General features: G+C 33.5%; 1 protein-coding gene across 2 annotated transcripts in view; it reads right to left on the reverse strand.

Annotated features, from left to right (window-relative positions):
* Positions 1–23234, reverse strand: part of LOC131427479 (zwei Ig domain protein zig-8-like) — a 189129-nt gene that overhangs the window by 37030 nt on the left and 128865 nt on the right. For both annotated transcript variants that reach the window (XM_058590705.1, XM_058590706.1), the window contains exon 3: positions 13075–13247. In XM_058590705.1, the coding sequence (XP_058446688.1) occupies positions 13075–13247 (173 nt within the window). The remainder of the gene's footprint in view (positions 1–13074; positions 13248–23234) is intronic.

The following is a 23234-nucleotide window of genomic DNA, read 5'->3' on the forward strand; positions in this document are numbered from 1 at the left end:
AGCTGGTGAAGGAAACAACAAAGGGCGTTTCCCAAGCTCTACCCAGGCCACAATATACAGCCACAAGTGCTGAGCAGGAGAGTGCAAAGGCACACAGAAGCAGGAGAGTGCAAAGGCACACCGGTGCGAAGGCACTTCGGTGAAGAAGCATATCGGTGCGGAGCACAAGGAAGAAGGAGACAAGACAACTCGGTCTTTCCACTGCCATACAACACGCAGGTATACACCGGTGACCTGCGCTGGTTGCAGCTGGCGAAGACAAAAGTAAATCGGAAATTGAGTGGTGCTGGATGTCAGGTAGCAGTAGCATCACATCCAACAATCAGCATCCAACAAGAACATCTAGAGCAACGAGGATCTACACGGCAGTGCAACGGAGATAGACAACAATTTCAAGGTAGAAGTTTTTTCTTTTCCTTTTGATTGAGTACTGTGTAGTGTTGGTTTCATTTTTTACTTTAAAGTTTGATTAAAAATTTTAATGTGATGGATGAATCCATGGACGTAAATCCTAGCATGAATCCTATACCCCCATGAACGAAAAAATATCAGGAGGGCTTTTCTGGGCCTTGGATAGTCTTTTTTAGACGTATATCAAAGCCATTAAACATTTACCAAATTTCTAAAGGTTTGACATCACGATTCTCTTCAATCAAAGAGATCATAAAAGTAAATAACGATAAAATTCGTGTTGTGGTAAATAATTTGAAACACGCGAATGATATTGTCTCTTCGGAACATTTCAATAAAGAGTATAAAGTTTACATACCCTCCAAAGATGTCGAAATTGACGGTGTTGTTACCGAAGCGAGTCTTTCGGTAGATGATTTACTCAAGTATGGTGTTGGTCGTTTCAAGAACTCTATGCTTGAGGGTGTGAAAATACTGGAGTGCAAACAACTGTACTCAGTAGTTTATGAAGAGGGAAAAAAAGTTTATCGCCCATCAGACTCGTTTCGAGTGACATTTGCCGGATCTGCGTTGCCGTCCCATGTCTATGTCGATAAAATTCGCCTCCCTGTTCGGCTTTTTGTTCCAAATGTAATGAATTGTACGAACTGCAAAAAATTCGGACACACAGCTACTTACTGTAGCAATAAACCAAAATGTATTAAGTGTGAAGGACCTCATAAAGATAATGATTGCAACAAGGAAATTGAAAAATGTATTTATTGTGGGGAAAGTCCTCATGAGGATATTTCAGTATGCACTGCATTTAAAGTGCACAAAGACAAAATTAAGCTTTCTTTAAAAGCACGGTCTAAGCGCACATATGCAGAAATGCTTAAAACGGTCATTGATGTCCCCCCTTTGGAAACCGAAAACGGGTTTTCAAATCTAGAGGAACCAGAGGACTCTGACTCTGACGAAAATAGTGAAGGTAATTCGTTTATCACTACCCAAGGGTCAGTTAAGAGAAAGAAGTCTTCTTCCAAATTACCAAAAAAGACACCTAAAGTTTCATCTTCAAAAAAAGATCCCCGTGTTAAACAAAAAAAGTCAAAACCAAAGACTGTGCCTCCTGGTTTGTCAAATTCACAAACCAATCCAGGATCTAGTACAGAAAAAGATAATAATCCAGTGGGCTCCATTTCACAGCCACCAACAGGATTACTGAAGTTTTCGGAAATTGTTGAATGGATTTTCTCAGCATTCAATATATCTGAACCCTTAAAGACCCTCATAATGGCATTCCTTCCAATAGCTAGAAATTTTTTGAAGCAGTTATCAGCTCAATGGCCAATTGTCTCAGGTTTTGTATCTTTTGATGGATAATTTATCACCCGCCGCAAATGGTACAATCACTGTCCTGCAGTGGAATTGTCGAAGCATCATGCCAAAACTTGATTCATTTAAAATTTTATTGCATAGTCAAAAATGTGATGTATTTGCTTTATGCGAAACATGGCTTACTTCAAACATAGCTTTAAATTTTAATGATTTTAACATTATACGTCTTGATAGAGACTCTCCGTATGGTGGAGTGCTTTTGGGAATTAAGAAATGCTGTTCCTTTTATAGATTAAACATCCCTTCAACTTCTAGTATAGAAGTTGTTGCTTGCCAAATAAACATTAAAGGCAAAGATATTTGCATAGCTTCGGTTTATATTCCTCCAAAAGCACAAGTTGGACAGCGACAGCTTAATGAAATGGTTGAAGCCCTTCCTGCTCCACGATTGATTCTGGGGGATTTAAATTCGCACGGAATGATGTGGGGTTCCGTTTACAATGATAGCAGATCATCTTTAATACAAAACATTTGTGACAATTTTAGCATGACGGTATTAAATATGGGTAGCATGACACGGATCCCAAGACCTCCGGCACGCCCAAGTGCATTAGATCTATCTCTTTGCTCAACATCAATTCGACTAGATTGCACCTGGAAAATATTGCCTGATTTACACGGTAGCGATCATTTACCAATCATTATCTCAATTAGCAATAGCAATTGCATTGCTACTTCAGCTAGTATTCCATATGATTTGACAAAAAATATCGACTGGATTAAATACCAAAGTAGTATCTCTAGTATTTTGAATTCAATGGAAGAGCTCCCTCCACTTGAAGAATATGACTTCCTCGTTTGTTCGATTCTGGAGGCCGCAGAACAATCCCAAACTAAACGCTTTCCTGGGCCAACGACTAACAGAAGGCCTCTCAACCCCTGGTGGGACAAAGAGTGCTCAGAGGCTAAACTCGCAAAACAAAATGCTTGCAAGACGTTTCTAAAACGGGGAGGAGGAACTCCTCAGAATTTTGAAAAACTTATGGTTTTAGAAACCAAGTACAAGAGCATACTTCGAGCCAAAAAATGTAGCTATTGGAGACATTTTGTCGAAGGTTTGTCAAGAGAAACCTCAATGAGCACTCTTTGGAATACGGCCAGACGAATGAGGAATCGTAACGTGGGCAATGAGAGTGATGAATACTCGAACCGATGGATATTTGACTTTGCTAGGAAAGTTTGCCCAGATTCTGTTCCTACGCAGAGCATTATACGGGAATCTCCTCCAAATAATGGTTTTATTAATAACCCATTTTCAATGATGGAATTTTCTATAGCACTCTTGTCTTGTAACAATAACGCCCCTGGGTTGGACAGAATTAAATTCAACTTGGTGAAGAATCTGCCCGACCTCGCAAAAAGACGTTTGTTGGAATTGTTCAACAAGTTTTTTGAGCAAAATATTGTTCCACCTGACTGGAGACAAGTGAAAGTTATCGCCATTCAAAAGCCGGGGAAACCAGCTTCCAATCACAACTCATATAGACCCATTGCGATGTTGTCCTGCATCAGAAAATTGTTCGAAAAAATTATTCTACGACGTCTCGACACTTGGGTCGAGACGAACGGTTTGTTGTCAGATACTCAGTTTGGCTTCCGTAGAAATAAAGGGACGAATGATTGCCTTGCATTACTTTCGTCTGACATCCAAATTGCCTTCGCTCAAAAGCAACAAATGGCATCTGTATTTTTAGACATTAAAGGAGCATTTGATTCAGTTTCCATTGATGTTCTTTCAGACAAGCTCCACCAACATGGACTCCCAGCGGTTATAAATAATTATTTGCATAACCTTTTGTCAGAGAAACGCATGCATTTTTCACATGGCGATTTGGCAACATTCAGAATTAGCTACATGGGTCTCCCGCAAGGCTCATGCCTCAGTCCGCTCCTCTATAATTTTTACGTGAATGACATTGACAGCTGTCTAGTAACCCCATGTACACTAAGACAATTGGCAGATGATGGCGTGGTTTCAGTTACTGGGCCCAAAGCTATTGATCTGCATAAACCATTGCAAGATACCTTAGATAACTTGTCCGATTGGGCTGTTCATCTTGGTATCGAATTCTCTGCGGAGAAAACAGAGCTGGTCGTCTTTTCAAGAAAGCATGATCCCGCGCAGCTTCAGCTTCATATGATGGGAAGAATGATCCAACAGGTTTTGACTTTCAAATACCTTGGGGTGTGGTTTGATTCCAAATGCACGTGGGGAGGACATATTAGGTTTCTGATAACAAAATGCCAACAAAGAGTAAATTTTCTTCGAACAATAACAGGATCTTGGTGGGGTGCTCATCCGGAAGATCTAATAAAATTGTATCAGACAACGATACTTTCAGTGATGGAATATGGATGCGTTTGTTTTCGTTCCGCTGCAAACTCTCATTTTATCAAACTTGAGCGAATTCAGTACCGTTGTTTGCGAATTGCCTTAGGCTGCATGCATTCGACACATACAATGAGTCTTGAAGTTCTGGCGGGAGTTCTTCCATTAAAAGATCGATTTTGGGAGCTTTCATCACGCCTGCTAATAAGATGTGAGGTGCTGAATCCCATGGTAATTAATAATTTCGAACGACTAGTCGAGCTTCGATCTCAAACAAAATTTATGACAGTATATTTTAACCATATGTCACAGGAAATCAACCCTTCAAGATATATTCCTATCCGTGTCAGCATCCTAAGTGCCCCTGACTCAACTTTATTTTTCGATACATCCATGCAGCGTGAAGTGCATGGAATCCCGGATCATCTACGCTCGACGGAAATCCCAAAAATTTTTTCAAGTAAGTTCAGGCATATTGACTCTGAGAAAATGTTTTACACGGACGGATCGCGAATTGAAGAAGCGACAGGGTTTGGTATGTTCAACAATAATGTTTCGGCCTCATTTAGGCTTCATGAACCTGCATCTGTTTATATAGCAGAGCTAGCAGCAGTTCATTATAGTTTGAGTGTAATCGTCACATTAATTCCAAACCATTATTTCCTCTTCACAGATAGTCTGAGTGCAATTGAAGCCATTCGCTCAAACGCTGCTGGCAAAAATGAACCGTTTTTCCTGGGCAAAATAAAACAGTGCCTGAACGACATATTGAACAATAATAATCTAATCACTATAGTCTGGGTCCCGGCTCATTGCTCCATTCCTGGCAATGAAAGAGCCGATATTTTAGCCAAACGTGGTGCTATTGAGGGTGAAATTTATGAGCGACCGATTGCTTTCAACGAATTCTATAGCTCGTCTCGCCAAAGAACACTTGCCAGCTGGCAAGCATCTTGGGATAGAGATGATCTGGGTCGGTGGATGCACTCAATTATTCCGAAAATATCGACAAAGACATGGTTCAGGGGACTGGATGTGAGTAGGGATTTCATTCGTGTGATGTCCAGACTCATGTCCAATCACTACACGTTAGATGCACATCTCTTTCGAATTGGGCTCTCCGAGACTAATCATTGTGCTTGCGGAGAAGGTTATCGGGATATTGATCATGTCGTTTGGACATGCGTGGAGTATCGTGATGTCAGATCTCAACTAATAAATTCTTTGCGTACCCAAGGTAGACTATCCAATATCCCAGTTCGAGACATTCTTGCTTGTCGTGACCTTTCATACATGAAACTTATTTATCATTTCATAAAGAAAATTGGAGTTTCAATTTAATAAAGGCCCCTTTTAAGACTTAGTTCTGATCCCAGCTGCGTCCATGAGTTCAACCAATAGCTAAATTAGAATAAAAATTATGTAATGATTCAAACAAACTCGAAACAGTTTATGAAATTATCAACAAAATGTCTGAAAATAACAGCTTTTTTTATAATTTATAGAAGTTAATCGTTTGGTTCAAATAATATTTCCGAGTAGATTTCATAATTAATGACGAGTTACCTAAGATGATATTTAAGCTTATATTTAAACGTTGTGACTATGTTAGAATTAAATTAGGATAAGAATATTATGTAAAAGTGATGCTACGGCGAAGAAAAACTTATGTAAACTGCCTTAAGAAATAAACGTATTTATGGAAAAAAAAAATCATGTACCGGAAGTCGGATCTGATTGAAAACAAGAAGTTTTTTATGAAATCTTAAGACCTTCATTTGAATCTCAGATGGAGGATGTCGACTCAGCCATCTACGAATACACCCAAACCTCCATTTACGAACCTTATATATGTATGTATATATGCTTACACACTCGCCCGTATGCATGTATGTGTATATATTTATACATATAAATGATCGCTTTTACTTCACCAATATTTATACGTATTATGAAATACAAATATTTGCACACATGCTTACATATATTAATACATATATACATATATAAGTTACGTAAATGGAGGTTTGGGTGTAAAATGAGTGACATTAAGTTAATGTCGTTACACACATCATCCTGTAGTTCTGGAACCAGAAGTCGAATAGAATTGAAATTCAGACACCTCGTATGAGAGCATAGGATTTGTCATATGAAACTAAGTTTGTAGAATTCGTTTAAGCTACGAGGAAATTGAGTAAAGTTTTTTTTCACTCACACGTTTGCTGATTTCGTTGAACTAATTGGAATGGTATATGGATATAAGAAGTTATGTTCTTTCAGCTATTAAACGTAGCAAAATGCCATAAAACAGGCTGCTGTTACAGTCTGTTTGGTGTTTAGAAACAGTTGCATACAACAGTATGAAAAATCGTATTTCATTTTGTTTTGCGCATCGCTTTATCATACAGTGCTTAAAATTCCTACTGCTGGAATATGAGGAAAAGTCGCTCACACAAAAATATTGATATTTTTATTAAAAATGAACGGAACTCTATGGCTTGTTAGATACAGTGATGGACATAAGTATTCGTCGTTCATATGTAACTTTGTTGCCTGTCTCATATAGAAAGGTTATGCAATAACTGTGAAAACCGACTTTTGAATCGAGGCCCGGAGGGCCGAGTGTCATATACCTCAACTCAGTTCGTCGAGATCACAAAATGTCTGTGTGTATGTATGTGTGTGGCAAATAATGTCACTCAATTTTCTCAAAGATGGCTGAACCGATTTTCACAAACTTAGATTTAAATGAAAGGTCTTATAGCCTTATATAATTTTCCTGATTTTTATTTGAATCCCACCTCAGCTTCCGGAATTACAAGGAAATATGTCACTATTTTTACCTGGAGCTGTTAGGGGAATATATTCAATAGTTGCACTATTTATGTACCATTTAATTCCACACATTCACAAAGTCACTATACTTATACTTAATAAGGCAAACTGAACCAATCAATAGTTCTTTTTTATCTATGGTTTGCTGATTATTCAAAGAAGTACTTTTAATGACGTCAGCTACGATAGTTCTGGCGTCATTAATTTGAGGAAAGGAAAGATCACAGTTATTTAAATTTGTTTCTATGTCTGTAATAACTTGTTCGAGATTTACTTTTGAAGAAATTGCATAATTTAAACCAAGATTTAGAAGATTAGTTTGTTCATTGGTAAAATTTTGAGATGAACGATTTACAAGAAAATCCCCCAAAAATTGTATTGGAGGTTTTGAGGGACTGTCTAAAAGATTTTTGGAACGTTAATTTTCGAATTTCTTATGAAGAAAAATTCGCTTGCGTTCGGATTCGCAATGTTCTGCAATTTTTACTTTGTTTAGAAAAGTTTCGAAGCTTTGGGGATATTGTTTCGCTAGTTTCAAGTGAAGGTTATAGCATTCCAAAGTTTTTACGATCTGAACGCTACACAATATTTTAACCTTCTCTTTCAAATTTTCGTGTTGAATTTTTATTAGAAAAATCCTTATCAACTTGACATAACTGTTTACAAATTGAAAAGGTTATGTTAGTTTATACCCAAAGAAAGTTTCTAATTTTATTCAAGATTGGAAAAAAATTTCTTAACAAATTCCTCTGGTGATATTGTTGAAAATATTAGTAATATGAGAAAGGCATCATTACACCACTAGGTCGATTAAAACTGTTTTTTTGTTGTTCCTCTACGTACCTCCTTTTATTAATACAATATATTAGTCAGAGAAAACAACCAGGGGAAAGTCTTAGAAAGCGCTTCTACTATCCAAAATGCTCCCCTTCCTTTCTTAAACATTCAAGACTTTTCTGAATCAAAGTTTTATCACTAACACTATTTTTTTCGTAGGAATATTTCTGCTATGAAAGTTTGGTAGTTGTCGTTTGCTGGAAAGTATGAAAAAAACTGAAAATTTCATTTGACAGCTCTTCGATGTATGATTTTGCTTCGACTAAATAAGCGTTTTATCCGGCAGTATTTGAAGAACCTGTACACTTATTATATCTATAAGAAACATAATTTAAGCGAAGTGATTAAAATACCTACAACATGCAAATGTTGTAACGTCTAACTCGAAAAGTAAACATTCAATACCGTTCGATCAATCTCGACCTCTTTGTTAACAACACACATATACAAACAAACAAACTTACATTACATATTTTCTTGAATATATGATAGAGTGATATGATGTTGAGATTTTACGGATTTTATAATTGAAGGCAGACAACCGATTTAGTTCTAAAATATATGAGGTATCAATTTCAATTCAAAAGTCACTATTGTACTCTATTAAATTTTTCTATTGCTCTGGAACGGTTGGATAGGAGAGTCTGTCTAATTTTGCTTCCAACCGTTTTTTCATCGTGCTTCTTCGAAAATACTTACTATTGGGATATGGCGAAAAAATCGGCTGCAGAATAGTATCGATATCTCTTATTTGATTGGTTTTACGATAATGTATCTAAGTATTAAAACATGTTTAGTATTCAGGTTTGATTGGGACAAATATTAAAGATGAGGAATATTTCAAACATAAAAGTTTGTATAACTCAAAAGATTAACATCGCATTCAAAAACAAACACAATACCGTACATACCCAAGTAACACGTTAAGTTGCTGTCCTGTATTTTTCTACAGATTGTGCAATTTATCTAATTAGTTCATTTTACTATTCTAATAACTGTTGTGTTATGGGAAAAGCGCAATTTTTCTGTGTTGTGCAACATATCTTTAATTGTCACGAGCATTTATTCACAATTATTGTGCAACTTATACAAAAACTCATGCATCGATCACATTGCAAATGCAGTTATTAAATCAACAAAAAAACAATTGTGAAACTCATGAGAACGACTACATAATGTAAACAAGAATTGAATTGATGTTTACAAAAACATAGCAAACATAATATCTAATGAATAAGTTTCACATTTGATTTTCAATACAACTGCCCGTAACACAAACATGGAATTTTAAAAACATTCTGCACATAAATAATTGGTACACAGAAAGAAATTATGAATTTTACAGGTGACATAAATCTTCAAACGATTCAATTCATAACTACTGAACTTCTCAAATGACACAATATTCCATTCGTACAGAAATTTACTGGCTCCGAGTGTGATTTGCACTCGGCTAGCAAGTGAGACTGTATGAATTTATATGCACAATTTACCAGCCAAGCAGATACATGCTTCTGTGGCTCAGTCGACTAACTGGTGTGCTTTGTGATCTAATGTTTTTCGGTTCAAGTCTCATTGTTGATGTCGATCTTTTGATTTTTATTCCTTTCGTTTTAAAGCCATGTAATTTTCAAATCACACAATTTTACATGTTCTTGAATATAAGTTTGTGTGAAATATGACGCTCCCTTTCTGTGCATCAGGTAAGATGTAAAATCACAAGAATTGTTCGAACTGTGTAATACTACATATTGTAGAATTGATCTTTTACGTTTTAGGAGATAGAAAATAGACAACGAGCTGCATTTTTATGGTGAAACATGTCTTCGTACACCTGAAATTTTCAAGCACCTTTGAATGTACGTGTTTTGATGATTGCACATAAATTTCTATGAAAATAACAATCTATTCTTTTCAATTAATATGATCGGGAGAGTGTTTAAAATATGTATAAGAAAGCTATCAAACATTCATACACCTTTTCAGACGATTTTAATCATATTGATGTTTCAATTAATCTGAAAAATCTTGAAATGATTTTTTCTTCAATATTTTCCAATATGGCATCGAGGGTAACAGTGTGTTGAAAAGAAAATGGTTCACCCAACGTAATGATTTATTTTACCTAAATAAAACGAAATATAAACATGTAAATATTGAAAAGAGAAATTTTTGTTTATATTTTTATCAAAATAGTTGTTTTTATTTTTATCACACTAGTTGACTTAAACAACAATACAGTTTTGTCATTCATCTTAGTGAACCGGACATTTGTGATACGCACTGTAGGTATTATTTTGGTGAGCCAAAGACATCATATTAACAAGGTATCCAGCTCTTACATTTCTCGAACAATTTGGCAGCATCCTTTTATGCGAGCATGGCGCCCTCAGGCGAGTCCTCATCGAATCTCGTACATAGAAGTAGGGGAGAGAAATGTCAAATTCGTGCGCGCAAAAACAGCAGCACTGCGCACCCATACAATTGACATGGTATACCTATTGAATGTGATGCGGTGAGATGGCGTTGCTGAGCTGAAGATTGATTTCGGTCCAAGCAGACAGGGTCTGGGTGAGCCCATGTGCTTTAGTTGCAAAAACAAGTTGCTCAAGCGGTAATATATAACTATGAGAGTAACTATGATGAACTTCACTTTTCATTCAATATCTTTGAAAAGTGATGTCAGGTCTGTTCATTTTTTCGCGAGATGAAAACTGAATATAAATTATCTGATTATATTTTTGTTTTCATTGCATATCTAATGCTGTATTTCTGGAACTTTTATGATAATATTCTCATATCGGCAAGTTTTACGTTCATTTCAAGCAGATAAATCTGGTACAACTTATTTGCAAGTTTCGAATTGTTTTTCTAAAAATGAAGAAAACTGCACATACTGACCTAAAATTTCATGAGGCAGTCAACTCAAAACTAACTCGGCAGCAAATAGTTTTTCTGTGAGGTGCTCAATTGGACTTATCATTTTTTACCTTCCGGAGAGCAAAATTTAACTATTTTTTCTTCACAAAAGATTTACAGTCATTTCGGCATATATTGAGTCCGATACAATTATGACAGCCATTTGGAAAATTTTTGATAAGTTGAACAATTGTTTTAGTTACTTCATTTTTACATGACGATGTGAAAATTTTGGCAGAGCTTCTATGACTACTAGTTAAACGTGGGCAAGTTAATGATTCGCTGCACAATTGTTTTAGATATACTTAAAATTGTTCTATAATGATTTTTTCGGTATTATCGTAAAACTTAACAGGTATAAGTTGCACAACCGATTTTCATATATTTAAAAATCTTTTTGAACATATCTTACATACAAAACAATTCTAAAAATATTGTAGAACTTCTTGAAATTTCAATAAGTTACATTTGCTACTTGGGATGCTTGCAGGAAGACCTTTCATTTGCTACTAATTTGGTCAGAATCGATCCAGCCATCTCCGAGAAACACACCTCCTAATTTTGAATACTCACACAAACATTTGCTCAGTTCATCGAGTTGAACCGAACCCGATCGGGCCTCGGGAATGTTTTCCGAAGCTTTAGCGAATTGTATACCTATTTTCAATATTTATAGAAAAACTTTTTTTAATCCACTTAGTGTAATGTAACGATGCCTTTCTCATATTATTTATATTTTCCACATCACATCACTAGAGAATTCTGCCAAGATTTTCTTTTTTTCAAACTTGAATAAAATCAAAATATTTCTTTGGGTATAGACTACCATAACCTTTTTAATTTGTAAACAGTTATGTTAAGTTAAAATAGATTTACATGCGGTAACCCTGCACACTGTACAAAATTTAACAAAGCACGCTATGTGATAGGCGGTGATGCTTTCTTCTTCCGTACCAGCACGTACCGATGCGTAACGTTTTTGTAATATTTTGTATGACAGTTTGAAAGTTTTGATACTCGTCGCACTAAAATTTCGAATGAAATTGCACAGTATCTTTTAAGGCGCTGAGAGCTTTAATTTGAATAATGATTTGTGAAATTCGGTTTGAAACGTTGCTGAGAAATCGAAGTGAGCTCCGTTTTTGAAGATTTTCTTCATTATTACTGGTGCGTTCGGAAGCGGAAACCGGGGACTAGTTATCTCAAAGTTGATACATATCTCCGCTAACCTACAAGGTCTACTAACTAGATTAATTTACCAGTAAGTTTTGTAAAAGTTTGTTGCTCATTTCGCCATCACTTGTGAAAAAATATTCATGCAATTGAAAATTTTTCACTTATCGAGCTGTAATACCGGAACTGAAATTCGGATCTGGATAAGCTTTTTTGGGATTTTTCAAAAAATCTTTCATTTGCACTCTAGTTTGTAAAAATCGGTTAAGAAATTTCCGAGAAAATTGAGTGTTCCTTTTCTCACAAACTCGCACGCAATGTCTTGTAATTCCGGAACCGGAAGTCGGATAAAGAGATAAAAGATTTTATAAAGCGATCTGAATATGTGAAAATCGGTTCAGCCATCTCTGCGAAAATCGAGTGACATTTTTTGTTCAATTTGATTTGATTTTGATGTATCAAAATTTCGCTCACGCATTGCGAAAATCCAAACTACTCGCACGCCACGTTGGTCAAGTTCATGACGACAAGCCACCATAATAAAACTTAGATAAACTTTTCTATTCCATTGTTCCTGAGAAATAGAAAAATTGAACACAGTACTCCTGTTCATAGTATTTTGTTTCGTTTGACAACATAATTTAAATTGATAACCCATACATTTTATAACTAAATCGATTGTAACTGCCTTCAATTATAACTACCGTGAAATTTCTATATCATATTAAGCAAATATACTCGTGAAAATGTGTTTATTTTAAAACAATAGTTTACCATTACTTTTATTCACAATTGTCGAGTGACGAATATTGGTCTAGAAAGCATCATCTCACTGTTAGGTGGATAGAACACGACGTAAGGAATTCGAACACATTGAATTCAACATCAACAACAACATAAAAGATTCGATTTCGATCCAATTTAGTTAAATTTTTTAAGTAAAAAAACAAATTAACACCAAAAATAGGTGACCTTGAGTAAGTAAATAGTTAAATCATACCACGACTGGAACAAATCTCAATCAAACAGTCTATTTCGTTTGAGTCTGATATATACTACCGCATGAGCAAATTGTTGTTTCCTGCCTTTATAATGGTTCCACGTTTTCCGGCAATTTTGCGTGACAACACGTTTCGAATAAAATTTATTCCTGGAGTGCAGGGGAGAAAAAAAAAGAATCAACCACTTACCCATTTATCTCCAATCTGTTCGACACGGCAATTTATGAACGCTGTCTGACCCACGCGGGTGGTGATATTTCGGGGCACGTCGAAGTCAAAATATGGATGTGGGGAGAACTTTTTGATGACGGTGTGTTGCTGCCCCGGGCCGGAATTACCGTCGCCACCGGTGCTGACGATGCCTGCAAAGAAGAAGAAGAAGTCAGGAAAAGGAAAATGGTTCAGATCAGTGCGGTATCACGGAGCGATTTTTGTTTATTCTCTAGAAGTAGGACATGCTGGGAACTTGCCGCAGCCCCACGGATGAGAAGTTCCAGTTGACAGTTGGATTTTAGATGGGATTTATTTCGAAGAATATGATTGCCTTCCTGGGGTCCCCTTGGAAAGTGGTAGCTTATATGATTTTTTTTTATTTACTACTCATGAATTCCTTGCCTTCATTACAACATATTCAACAAATATGTGTACGACAAATGAAAGAATTATCAAATATTTGAATACTTCGAAAAATTTTCATTTTAAATTTAACCTAAAGACTGCCCCTTTAAGCTCTATTACAGTATTTCTTTATTTTATTGTGGCTATAAGATCTATAAGATTCTTCAAGCTGCTTTTTATACTATGATTTTTTGAAAAAAGAAATGAAATTAAACAAGCCGAATCTGGTACCTTGTTACCTGGCATAACTTGACCTTCTGTTCAAACTGCCAAGAACAGAATCCTTCCAAGTCGGACTTCGAATACGACAACTGACATTCGAGTCCATCACCTTATGCCCTGAACCATCGACTCGAGCCAAGGAAGAATAAAATAAAATAAAACGTTTGCGATTTTCTATTCAATTTAATTTAATGATTCCCGGAAGATTCAAGTTACAAATATCTTAAATTGAAATGCAACAAACGAAACTCAAACATAAAAAAAAAACGTTTCACAGTGATAGGGTATGCAATATCCGAAATGGTTTATTTATAATCATTCTAATGGCACGTCCCAAGGAACCAATATTACGATTCTGATATTTATGATTGCATTCGTTACATAACTCAGTTAGTTTTTCCTAGAAATGATAACAGCAAGAAAATGTTCCGAGCAGTAGAAATGAGGCGTCATTTATTGCTTATATCGCATTGCTATTTTCAAGCTATATGTGGAAGAAAATTCGATTCAACAACCGTGTATTTGTTATGCATACTTACTTAAATTCCGTTGTAATATTCGCTTGCGGAAGAGCAAAAAGGAAACTCGTGACGCTGCCTTTGGTAAGTACTGAAGCTAGATTTGTATCTAAACATCTTCCGGGAAGTTGCTATTTGCCATTGTCAACAGAGAATTTTCAGAACCACTCGATTCAAATGGAATTTTTAGCTCCAAACAGTAGGAATATATGAAGAGATTGGCAAGTCGAATACGTTGAAATTCTAGGATCATTGGAAATAAATAGAAAGTCGATTGGCATTGATTGATGATGGTTGAAAAGTTTACGCTTTAGAAACCTTATTTCATATGAAATTATTGGTTGCTTTGTCTCATTCACAGTAGAGCGAGTTTATTTCTTTCTGGTTTAATCAAATTTCAATATCAAACAAAACGTCTCGTTAAAGAGCAATTGTTTTCGGAAAAAATAAGGTCGAGCATTTTTTATGGGGCATTAGTTAGATGAACTCGTAAATTCAATCCACTTAACTGAATTTATTGTTAGTTAACTAAAACAGCACGAAAATATTTAAGAATTAAAACTAGAAACTATAAACTAGAAATAGAAACTAGAAACTAGAAACTAGAAACTAGAAACTAGAAACTAGAAACTAGAAACTAGAAACTAGAAACTAGAAACTAGAAACTAGAAACTAGAAACTAGAAACTAGAAACTAGAAACTAGAAACTAGAAACTAGAAACTAGAAACTAGAAACTAGAAACTAGAAACTAGAAACTAGAAACTAGAAACTAGAAACTAGAAACTAGAAACTAGAAACTAGAAACTAGAAACTAGAAACTAGAAACTAGAAACTAGAAACTAGAAACTAGAAACTAGAAACTAGAAACTAGAAACTAGAAACTAGAAACTAGAAACTAGAAACTAGAAACTAGAAACTAGAAACTAGAAACTAGAAACTAGAAACTAGAAACTAGAAACTAGAAACTAGAAACTAGAAACTAGAAACTAGAAACTAGAAACTAGAAACTAGAAACTAGAAACTAGAAACTAGAAACTAGAAACTAGAAACTAGAAACTAGAAACTAGAAACTAGAAACTAGAAACTAGAAACTAGAAACTAGAAACTAGAAACTAGAAACTAGAAACTAGAAACTAGAAACTAGAAACTAGAAACTAGAAACTAGAAACTAGAAACTAGAAACTAGAAACTAGAAACTAGAAACTAGAAACTAGAAACTAGAAACTAGAAACTAGAAACTAGAAACTAGAAACTAGAAACTAGAAACTAGAAACTAGAAACTAGAAACTAGAAACTAGAAACTAGAAACTAGAAACTAGAAACTAGAAACTAGAAACTAGAAACTAGAAACTAGAAACTAGAAACTAGAAACTAGAAACTAGAAACTAGAAACTAGAAACTAGAAACTAGAAACTAGAAACTAGAAACTAGAAACTAGAAACTAGAAACTAGAAACTAGAAACTAGAAACTAGAAACTAGAAACTAGAAACTAGAAACTAGAAACTAGAAACTAGAAACTAGAAACTAGAAACTAGAAACTAGAAACTAGAAACTAGAAACTAGAAACTAGAAACTAGAAACTAGAAACTAGAAACTAGAAACTAGAAACTAGAAACTAGAAACTAGAAACTAGAAACTAGAAACTAGAAACTAGAAACTAGAAACTAGAAACTAGAAACTAGAAACTAGAAACTAGAAACTAGAAACTAGAAACTAGAAACTAGAAACTAGAAACTAGAAACTAGAAACTAGAAACTAGAAACTAGAAACTAGAAACTAGAAACTAGAAACTAGAAACTAGAAACTAGAAACTAGAAACTAGAAACTAGAAACTAGAAACTAGAAACTAGAAACTAGAAACTAGAAACTAGAAACTAGAAACTAGAAACTAGAAACTAGAAACTAGAAACTAGAAACTAGAAACTAGAAACTAGAAACTAGAAACTAGAAACTAGAAACTAGAAACTAGAAACTAGAAACTAGAAACTAGAAACTAGAAACTAGAAACTAGAAACTAGAAACTAGAAACTAGAAACTAGAAACTAGAAACTAGAAACTAGAAACTAGAAACTAGAAACTAGAAACTAGAAACTAGAAACTAGAAACTAGAAACTAGAAACTAGAAACTAGAAACTAGAAACTAGAAACTAGAAACTAGAAACTAGAAACTAGAAACTAGAAACTAGAAACTAGAAACTAGAAACTAGAAACTAGAAACTAGAAACTAGAAACTAGAAACTAGAAACTAGAAACTAGAAACTAGAAACTAGAAACTAGAAACTAGAAACTAGAAACTAGAAACTAGAAACTAGAAACTAGAAACTAGAAACTAGAAACTAGAAACTAGAAACTAGAAACTAGAAACTAGAAACTAGAAACTAGAAACTAGAAACTAGAAACTAGAAACTAGAAACTAGAAACTAGAAACTAGAAACTAGAAACTAGAAACTAGAAACTAGAAACTAGAAACTAGAAACTAGAAACTAGAAACTAGAAACTAGAAACTAGAAACTAGAAACTAGAAACTAGAAACTAGAAACTAGAAACTAGAAACTAGAAACTAGAAACTAGAAACTAGAAACTAGAAACTAGAAACTAGAAACTAGAAACTAGAAACTAGAAACTAGAAACTAGAAACTAGAAACTAGAAACTAGAAACTAGAAACTAGAAACTAGAAACTAGAAACTAGAAACTAGAAACTAGAAACTAGAAACTAGAAACTAGAAACTAGAAACTAGAAACTAGAAACTAGAAACTAGAAACTAGAAACTAGAAACTAGAAACTAGAAACTAGAAACTAGAAACTAGAAACTAGAAACTAGAAACTAGAAACTAGAAACTAGAAACTAGAAACTAGAAACTAGAAACTAGAAACTAGAAACTAGAAACTAGAAACTAGAAACTAGAAACTAGAAACTAGAAACTAGAAACTAGAAACTAGAAACTAGAAACTAGAAACTAGAAACTAGAAACTAGAAACTAGAAACTAGAAACTAGAAACTAGAAACTAGAAACTAGAAACTAGAAACTAGAAACTAGAAACTAGAAACTAGAAACTAGAAACTAGAAACTAGAAACTAGAAACTAGAAACTAGAAACTAGAAACTAGAAACTAGAAACTAGAAACTAGAAACTAGAAACTAGAAACTAGAAACTAGAAACTAGAAACTAGAAACTAGAAACTAGAAACTAGAAACTAGAAACTAGAAACTAGAAACTAGAAACTAGAAACTAGAAACTAGAAACTAGAAACTAGAAACTAGAAACTAGAAACTAGAAACTAGAAACTAGAAACTAGAAACTAGAAACTAGAAACTAGAAACTAGAAACTAGAAACTAGAAACTAGAAACTAGAAACTAGAAACTAGAAACTAGAAACTAGAAACTAGAAACTAGAAACTAGAAACTAGAAACTAGAAACTAGAAACTAGAAACTAGAAACTAGAAACTAGAAACTAGAAACTAGAAACTAGAAACTAGAAACTAGAAACTAGAAACTAGAAACTAGAAACTAGAAACTAGAAACTAGAAACTAGAAACTAGAAACTAGAAACTAGAAACTAGAAACTAGAAACTAGAAACTAGAAACTAGAAACTAGAAACTAGAAACTAGAAACTAGAAACTAGAAACTAGAAACTAGAAACTAGAAACTAGAAACTAGAAACTAGAAACTAGAAACTAGAAACTAGAAACTAGAAACTAGAAACTAGAAACTAGAAACTAGAAACTAGAAACTAGAAACTAGAAACTAGAAACTAGAAACTAGAAACTAGAAACTAGAAACTAGAAACTAGAAACTAGAAACTAGAAACTAGAAACTAGAAACTAGAAACTAGAAACTAGAAACTAGAAACTAGAAACTAGAAACTAGAAACTAGAAACTAGAAACTAGAAACTAGAAACTAGAAACTAGAAACTAGAAACTAGAAACTAGAAACTAGAAACTAGAAACTAGAAACTAGAAACTAGAAACTAGAAACTAGAAACTAGAAACTAGAAACTAGAAACTAGAAACTAGAAACTAGAAACTAGAAACTAGAAACTAGAAACTAGAAACTAGAAACTAGAAACTAGAAACTAGAAACTAGAAACTAGAAACTAGAAACTAGAAACTAGAAACTAGAAACTAGAAACTAGAAACTAGAAACTAGAAACTAGAAACTAGAAACTAGAAACTAGAAACTAGAAACTAGAAACTAGAAACTAGAAACTAGAAACTAGAAACTAGAAACTAGAAACTAGAAACTAGAAACTAGAAACTAGAAACTAGAAACTAGAAACTAGAAACTAGAAACTAGAAACTAGAAACTAGAAACTAGAAACTAGAAACTAGAAACTAGAAACTAGAAACTAGAAACTAGAAACTAGAAACTAGAAACTAGAAACTAGAAACTAGAAACTAGAAACTAGAAACTAGAAACTAGAAACTAGAAACTAGAAACTAGAAACTAGAAACTAGAAACTAGAAACTAGAAACTAGAAACTAGAAACTAGAAACTAGAAACTAGAAACTAGAAACTAGAAACTAGAAACTAGAAACTAGAAACTAGAAACTAGAAACTAGAAACTAGAAACTAGAAACTAGAAACTAGAAACTAGAAACTAGAAACTAGAAACTAGAAACTAGAAACTAGAAACTAGAAACTAGAAACTAGAAACTAGAAACTAGAAACTAGAAACTAGAAACTAGAAACTAGAAACTAGAAACTAGAAACTAGAAACTAGAAACTAGAAACTAGAAACTAGAAACTAGAAACTAGAAACTAGAAACTAGAAACTAGAAACTAGAAACTAGAAACTAGAAACTAGAAACTAGAAACTAGAAACTAGAAACTAGAAACTAGAAACTAGAAACTAGAAACTAGAAACTAGAAACTAGAAACTAGAAACTAGAAACTAGAAACTAGAAACTAGAAACTAGAAACTAGAAACTAGAAACTAGAAACTAGAAACTAGAAACTAGAAACTAGAAACTAGAAACTAGAAACTAGAAACTAGAAACTAGAAACTAGAAACTAGAAACTAGAAACTAGAAACTAGAAACTAGAAACTAGAAACTAGAAACTAGAAACTAGAAACTAGAAACTAGAAACTAGAAACTAGAAACTAGAAACTAGAAACTAGAAACTAGAAACTAGAAACTAGAAACTAGAAACTAGAAACTAGAAACTAGAAACTAGAAACTAGAAACTAGAAACTAGAAACTAGAAACTAGAAACTAGAAACTAGAAACTAGAAACTAGAAACTAGAAACTAGAAACTAGAAACTAGAAACTAGAAACTAGAAACTAGAAACTAGAAACTAGAAACTAGAAACTAGAAACTAGAAACTAGAAACTAGAAACTAGAAACTAGAAACTAGAAACTAGAAACTAGAAACTAGAAACTAGAAACTAGAAACTAGAAACTAGAAACTAGAAACTAGAAACTAGAAACTAGAAACTAGAAACTAGAAACTAGAAACTAGAAACTAGAAACTAGAAACTAGAAACTAGAAACTAGAAACTAGAAACTAGAAACTAGAAACTAGAAACTAGAAACTAGAAACTAGAAACTAGAAACTAGAAACTAGAAACTAGAAACTAGAAACTAGAAACTAGAAACTAGAAACTAGAAACTAGAAACTAGAAACTAGAAACTAGAAACTAGAAACTAGAAACTAGAAACTAGAAACTAGAAACTAGAAACTAGAAACTAGAAACTAGAAACTAGAAACTAGAAACTAGAAACTAGAAACTAGAAACTAGAAACTAGAAACTAGAAACTAGAAACTAGAAACTAGAAACTAGAAACTAGAAACTAGAAACTAGAAACTAGAAACTAGAAACTAGAAACTAGAAACTAGAAACTAGAAACTAGAAACTAGAAACTAGAAACTAGAAACTAGAAACTAGAAACTAGAAACTAGAAACTAGAAACTAGAAACTAGAAACTAGAAACTAGAAACTAGAAACTAGAAACTAGAAACTAGAAACTAGAAACTAGAAACTAGAAACTAGAAACTAGAAACTAGAAACTAGAAACTAGAAACTAGAAACTAGAAACTAGAAACTAGAAACTAGAAACTAGAAACTAGAAACTAGAAACTAGAAACTAGAAACTAGAAACTAGAAACTAGAAACTAGAAACTAGAAACTAGAAACTAGAAACTAGAAACTAGAAACTAGAAACTAGAAACTAGAAACTAGAAACTAGAAACTAGAAACTAGAAACTAGAAACTAGAAACTAGAAACTAGAAACTAGAAACTAGAAACTAGAAACTAGAAACTAGAAACTAGAAACTAGAAACTAGAAACTAGAAACTAGAAACTAGAAACTAGAAACTAGAAACTAGAAACTAGAAACTAGAAACTAGAAACTAGAAACTAGAAACTAGAAACTAGAAACTAGAAACTAGAAACTAGAAACTAGAAACTAGAAACTAGAAACTAGAAACTAGAAACTAGAAACTAGAAACTAGAAACTAGAAACTAGAAACTAGAAACTAGAAACTAGAAACTAGAAACTAGAAACTAGAAACTAGAAACTAGAAACTAGAAACTAGAAACTAGAAACTAGAAACTAGAAACTAGAAACTAGAAACTAGAAACTAGAAACTAGAAACTAGAAACTAGAAACTAGAAACTAGAAACTAGAAACTAGAAACTAGAAACTGGAAACTAGAAACTAGAAACTAGAAACTTGAAACTAGAAACTGGAAACTAGAAACTAGAAACTAGAAACTAGAAACTAGAAACTAGAAACTAGAAACTAGAAACTAGAAACTAGAAACTAGAAACTAGAAACTAGAAACTAGAAACTAGAAACTAGAAACTAGAAACTATAAACTAGAAACTGGAAACTAGAAACTAGAAACTAGAAACTAGAAACTAGAAACTAGAAACTAGAAACATGGAAACTAGAAACTAGAAACTAGAAACTAGAAACTAGAAACTAGAAACTAGAAACTAGAAATTAGAAACTAGAAACTAGAAACTAGAAACCAGAAACTAGAAACTAGAAATTAGAAACTAGAGAGACCGACTCGATTGTTTGCGTATGTATACTAAGGTCTTTTTTATACGGTCTTTTTTATGTTTTTTTTATTGCGACTTTTTTATGCGAATTTTCAAAGTAATGCGGTTTTTTTATGCGAAGTTTCAGAGTTATGCGGTTTTTTATGCGAATTTTCAGAGTTATCCGGTTTTTTTTATGCGGCACGTCAAAAGACTTCAGTCTATACTTTTCAACTCAAATCTATTTACTTCTATCGAAATGGTGATTAATAAGAAAATTTTTAGAAATAAAGTGGATAGTTTAATAAAATATATACTAGAAAATATATCAATAATTTTTTGAGAACTGACAAGTTAACTAAAAAATTCGTTTTTTATATGCACCTCAATTTAATACAAAAATACTTTTATTCTAACTCGAAATTAAAACAAACCTTTGACGTTAGTTTTCAAAATATGGAACTTCCTGATATAAAATAATCATTCAACCACTATAATACGATTTCACAGCTTAAGGAGAGTAGATTTTCTAATACAGATATTTCTAATACAGTTATTCAAATCACATTGCCAAATATCTCGAGAGCGACCGAGTTCAGTTTAAGAATCACTAAAAGCAAATTTATTGCTTTCCATGAGCAAAATCCAATTCTACATTTTAAATTGCAATTTTTCATCAGAAATGTTCTTATTGTAAATTGTAAATTTAAATGGAATTTATTGTAAATAGTCTTCAATTGGTTTAGCTGTTACTTCGTCATTTCTAAAAGAGCACGCATAAAGTTAACATCAAATGTTTGTTATTAAAACTGTTTTAAACAAAAATCTAATAAGGAAAACGGAGATGCACTTCATTTTATCCGTGAATTTTCAAATTCTTTGAATAGCGTTCATTTTTTCGTTCAGTGTATATTTATTTTGAGTTTTGAATCAACTTTCTCCAACTTTTTTTTCGGGTCCAAATTATGTACAGAAAAAAACGGTTTCCGAGTTACAGCGGTTTGAAGAAAGTGCTTACAAATAATGCATTCACCCATTTCAAAGATAATCGTTTAAGTCAAATCGATTTTTCTATCCGTGCAAAATTAATGGTTTGTCATACTGAAGATTTCAATACAGTTTTGTACAAATCGAAATGAATCAATCCTGATATTGTCATTTTATAAGGCATTATTCGCAATTAGTCAAATTTACGATCACTAGTTATATTGAATCAATACTTGGGGATATTTTCAAGCAGTATGGATGTTCAAAATTGGCCCTACTACTGGAGTTCATAATCAGACTTTGAGCACCTCATTTGTAATTTCAGTACGGTTTTATTATCAGAAACTTCCTATATCTAGAAATGTTTCCTATGTATACCTATATCGAAAAAAATCCCGGGTACATCTCTGATTGGCCCTGTGCAGTCTTACAAGTCAGTTGTCCTATGTTCGAGCCCCGATCTGGAAGGATTCGTAATGTCAATGGGATCGTAGCACTAGCTTTAGGGTAGGTTCAAAATATACATCGTGCAGTATTTTTGCATCGGGGGCCGAACTGAAAGGTGTTCAGGTCGATTGAAGAAAAAGCGGGAAAGGCTTTCGAAAAAATTCGGCAAATATATTAATTGTTTCTACTACCCGATCCCAACAGGTGGATCAAGTTTCAAGCGACAATAATTCAGAAAAGACGCTGCTCGAGTGGCTTAACGTATACACTTTTGAAAATGATTTTTTTTAATCATGACAAGAAGAAAGCTAAGACAGATAATTATTTTAAATAAATTTCCTTACGAGCGGCCTTCCGACAGTTAACCGGAACATTTGTCATGGCGGACGAAAACATACGTGTAGTGTAGGCATATTTTCAGTTATTTTTTCGTTTTATTATCAATTCCTCTTCTGTTTTTGCGACAAAATTTTTGGAGTAGATCTTACGCTTCAGGTTGGCTGAGAAATTCTCGATGGGAAGAAGCTGGGGGATGTTGAGCGCTCCATCTCCTTTAT

Source organism: Malaya genurostris, chromosome 2 (genome assembly GCF_030247185.1).
Source record: "Malaya genurostris strain Urasoe2022 chromosome 2, Malgen_1.1, whole genome shotgun sequence".
Lineage (NCBI taxonomy): Eukaryota > Metazoa > Arthropoda > Insecta > Diptera > Culicidae > Malaya > Malaya genurostris.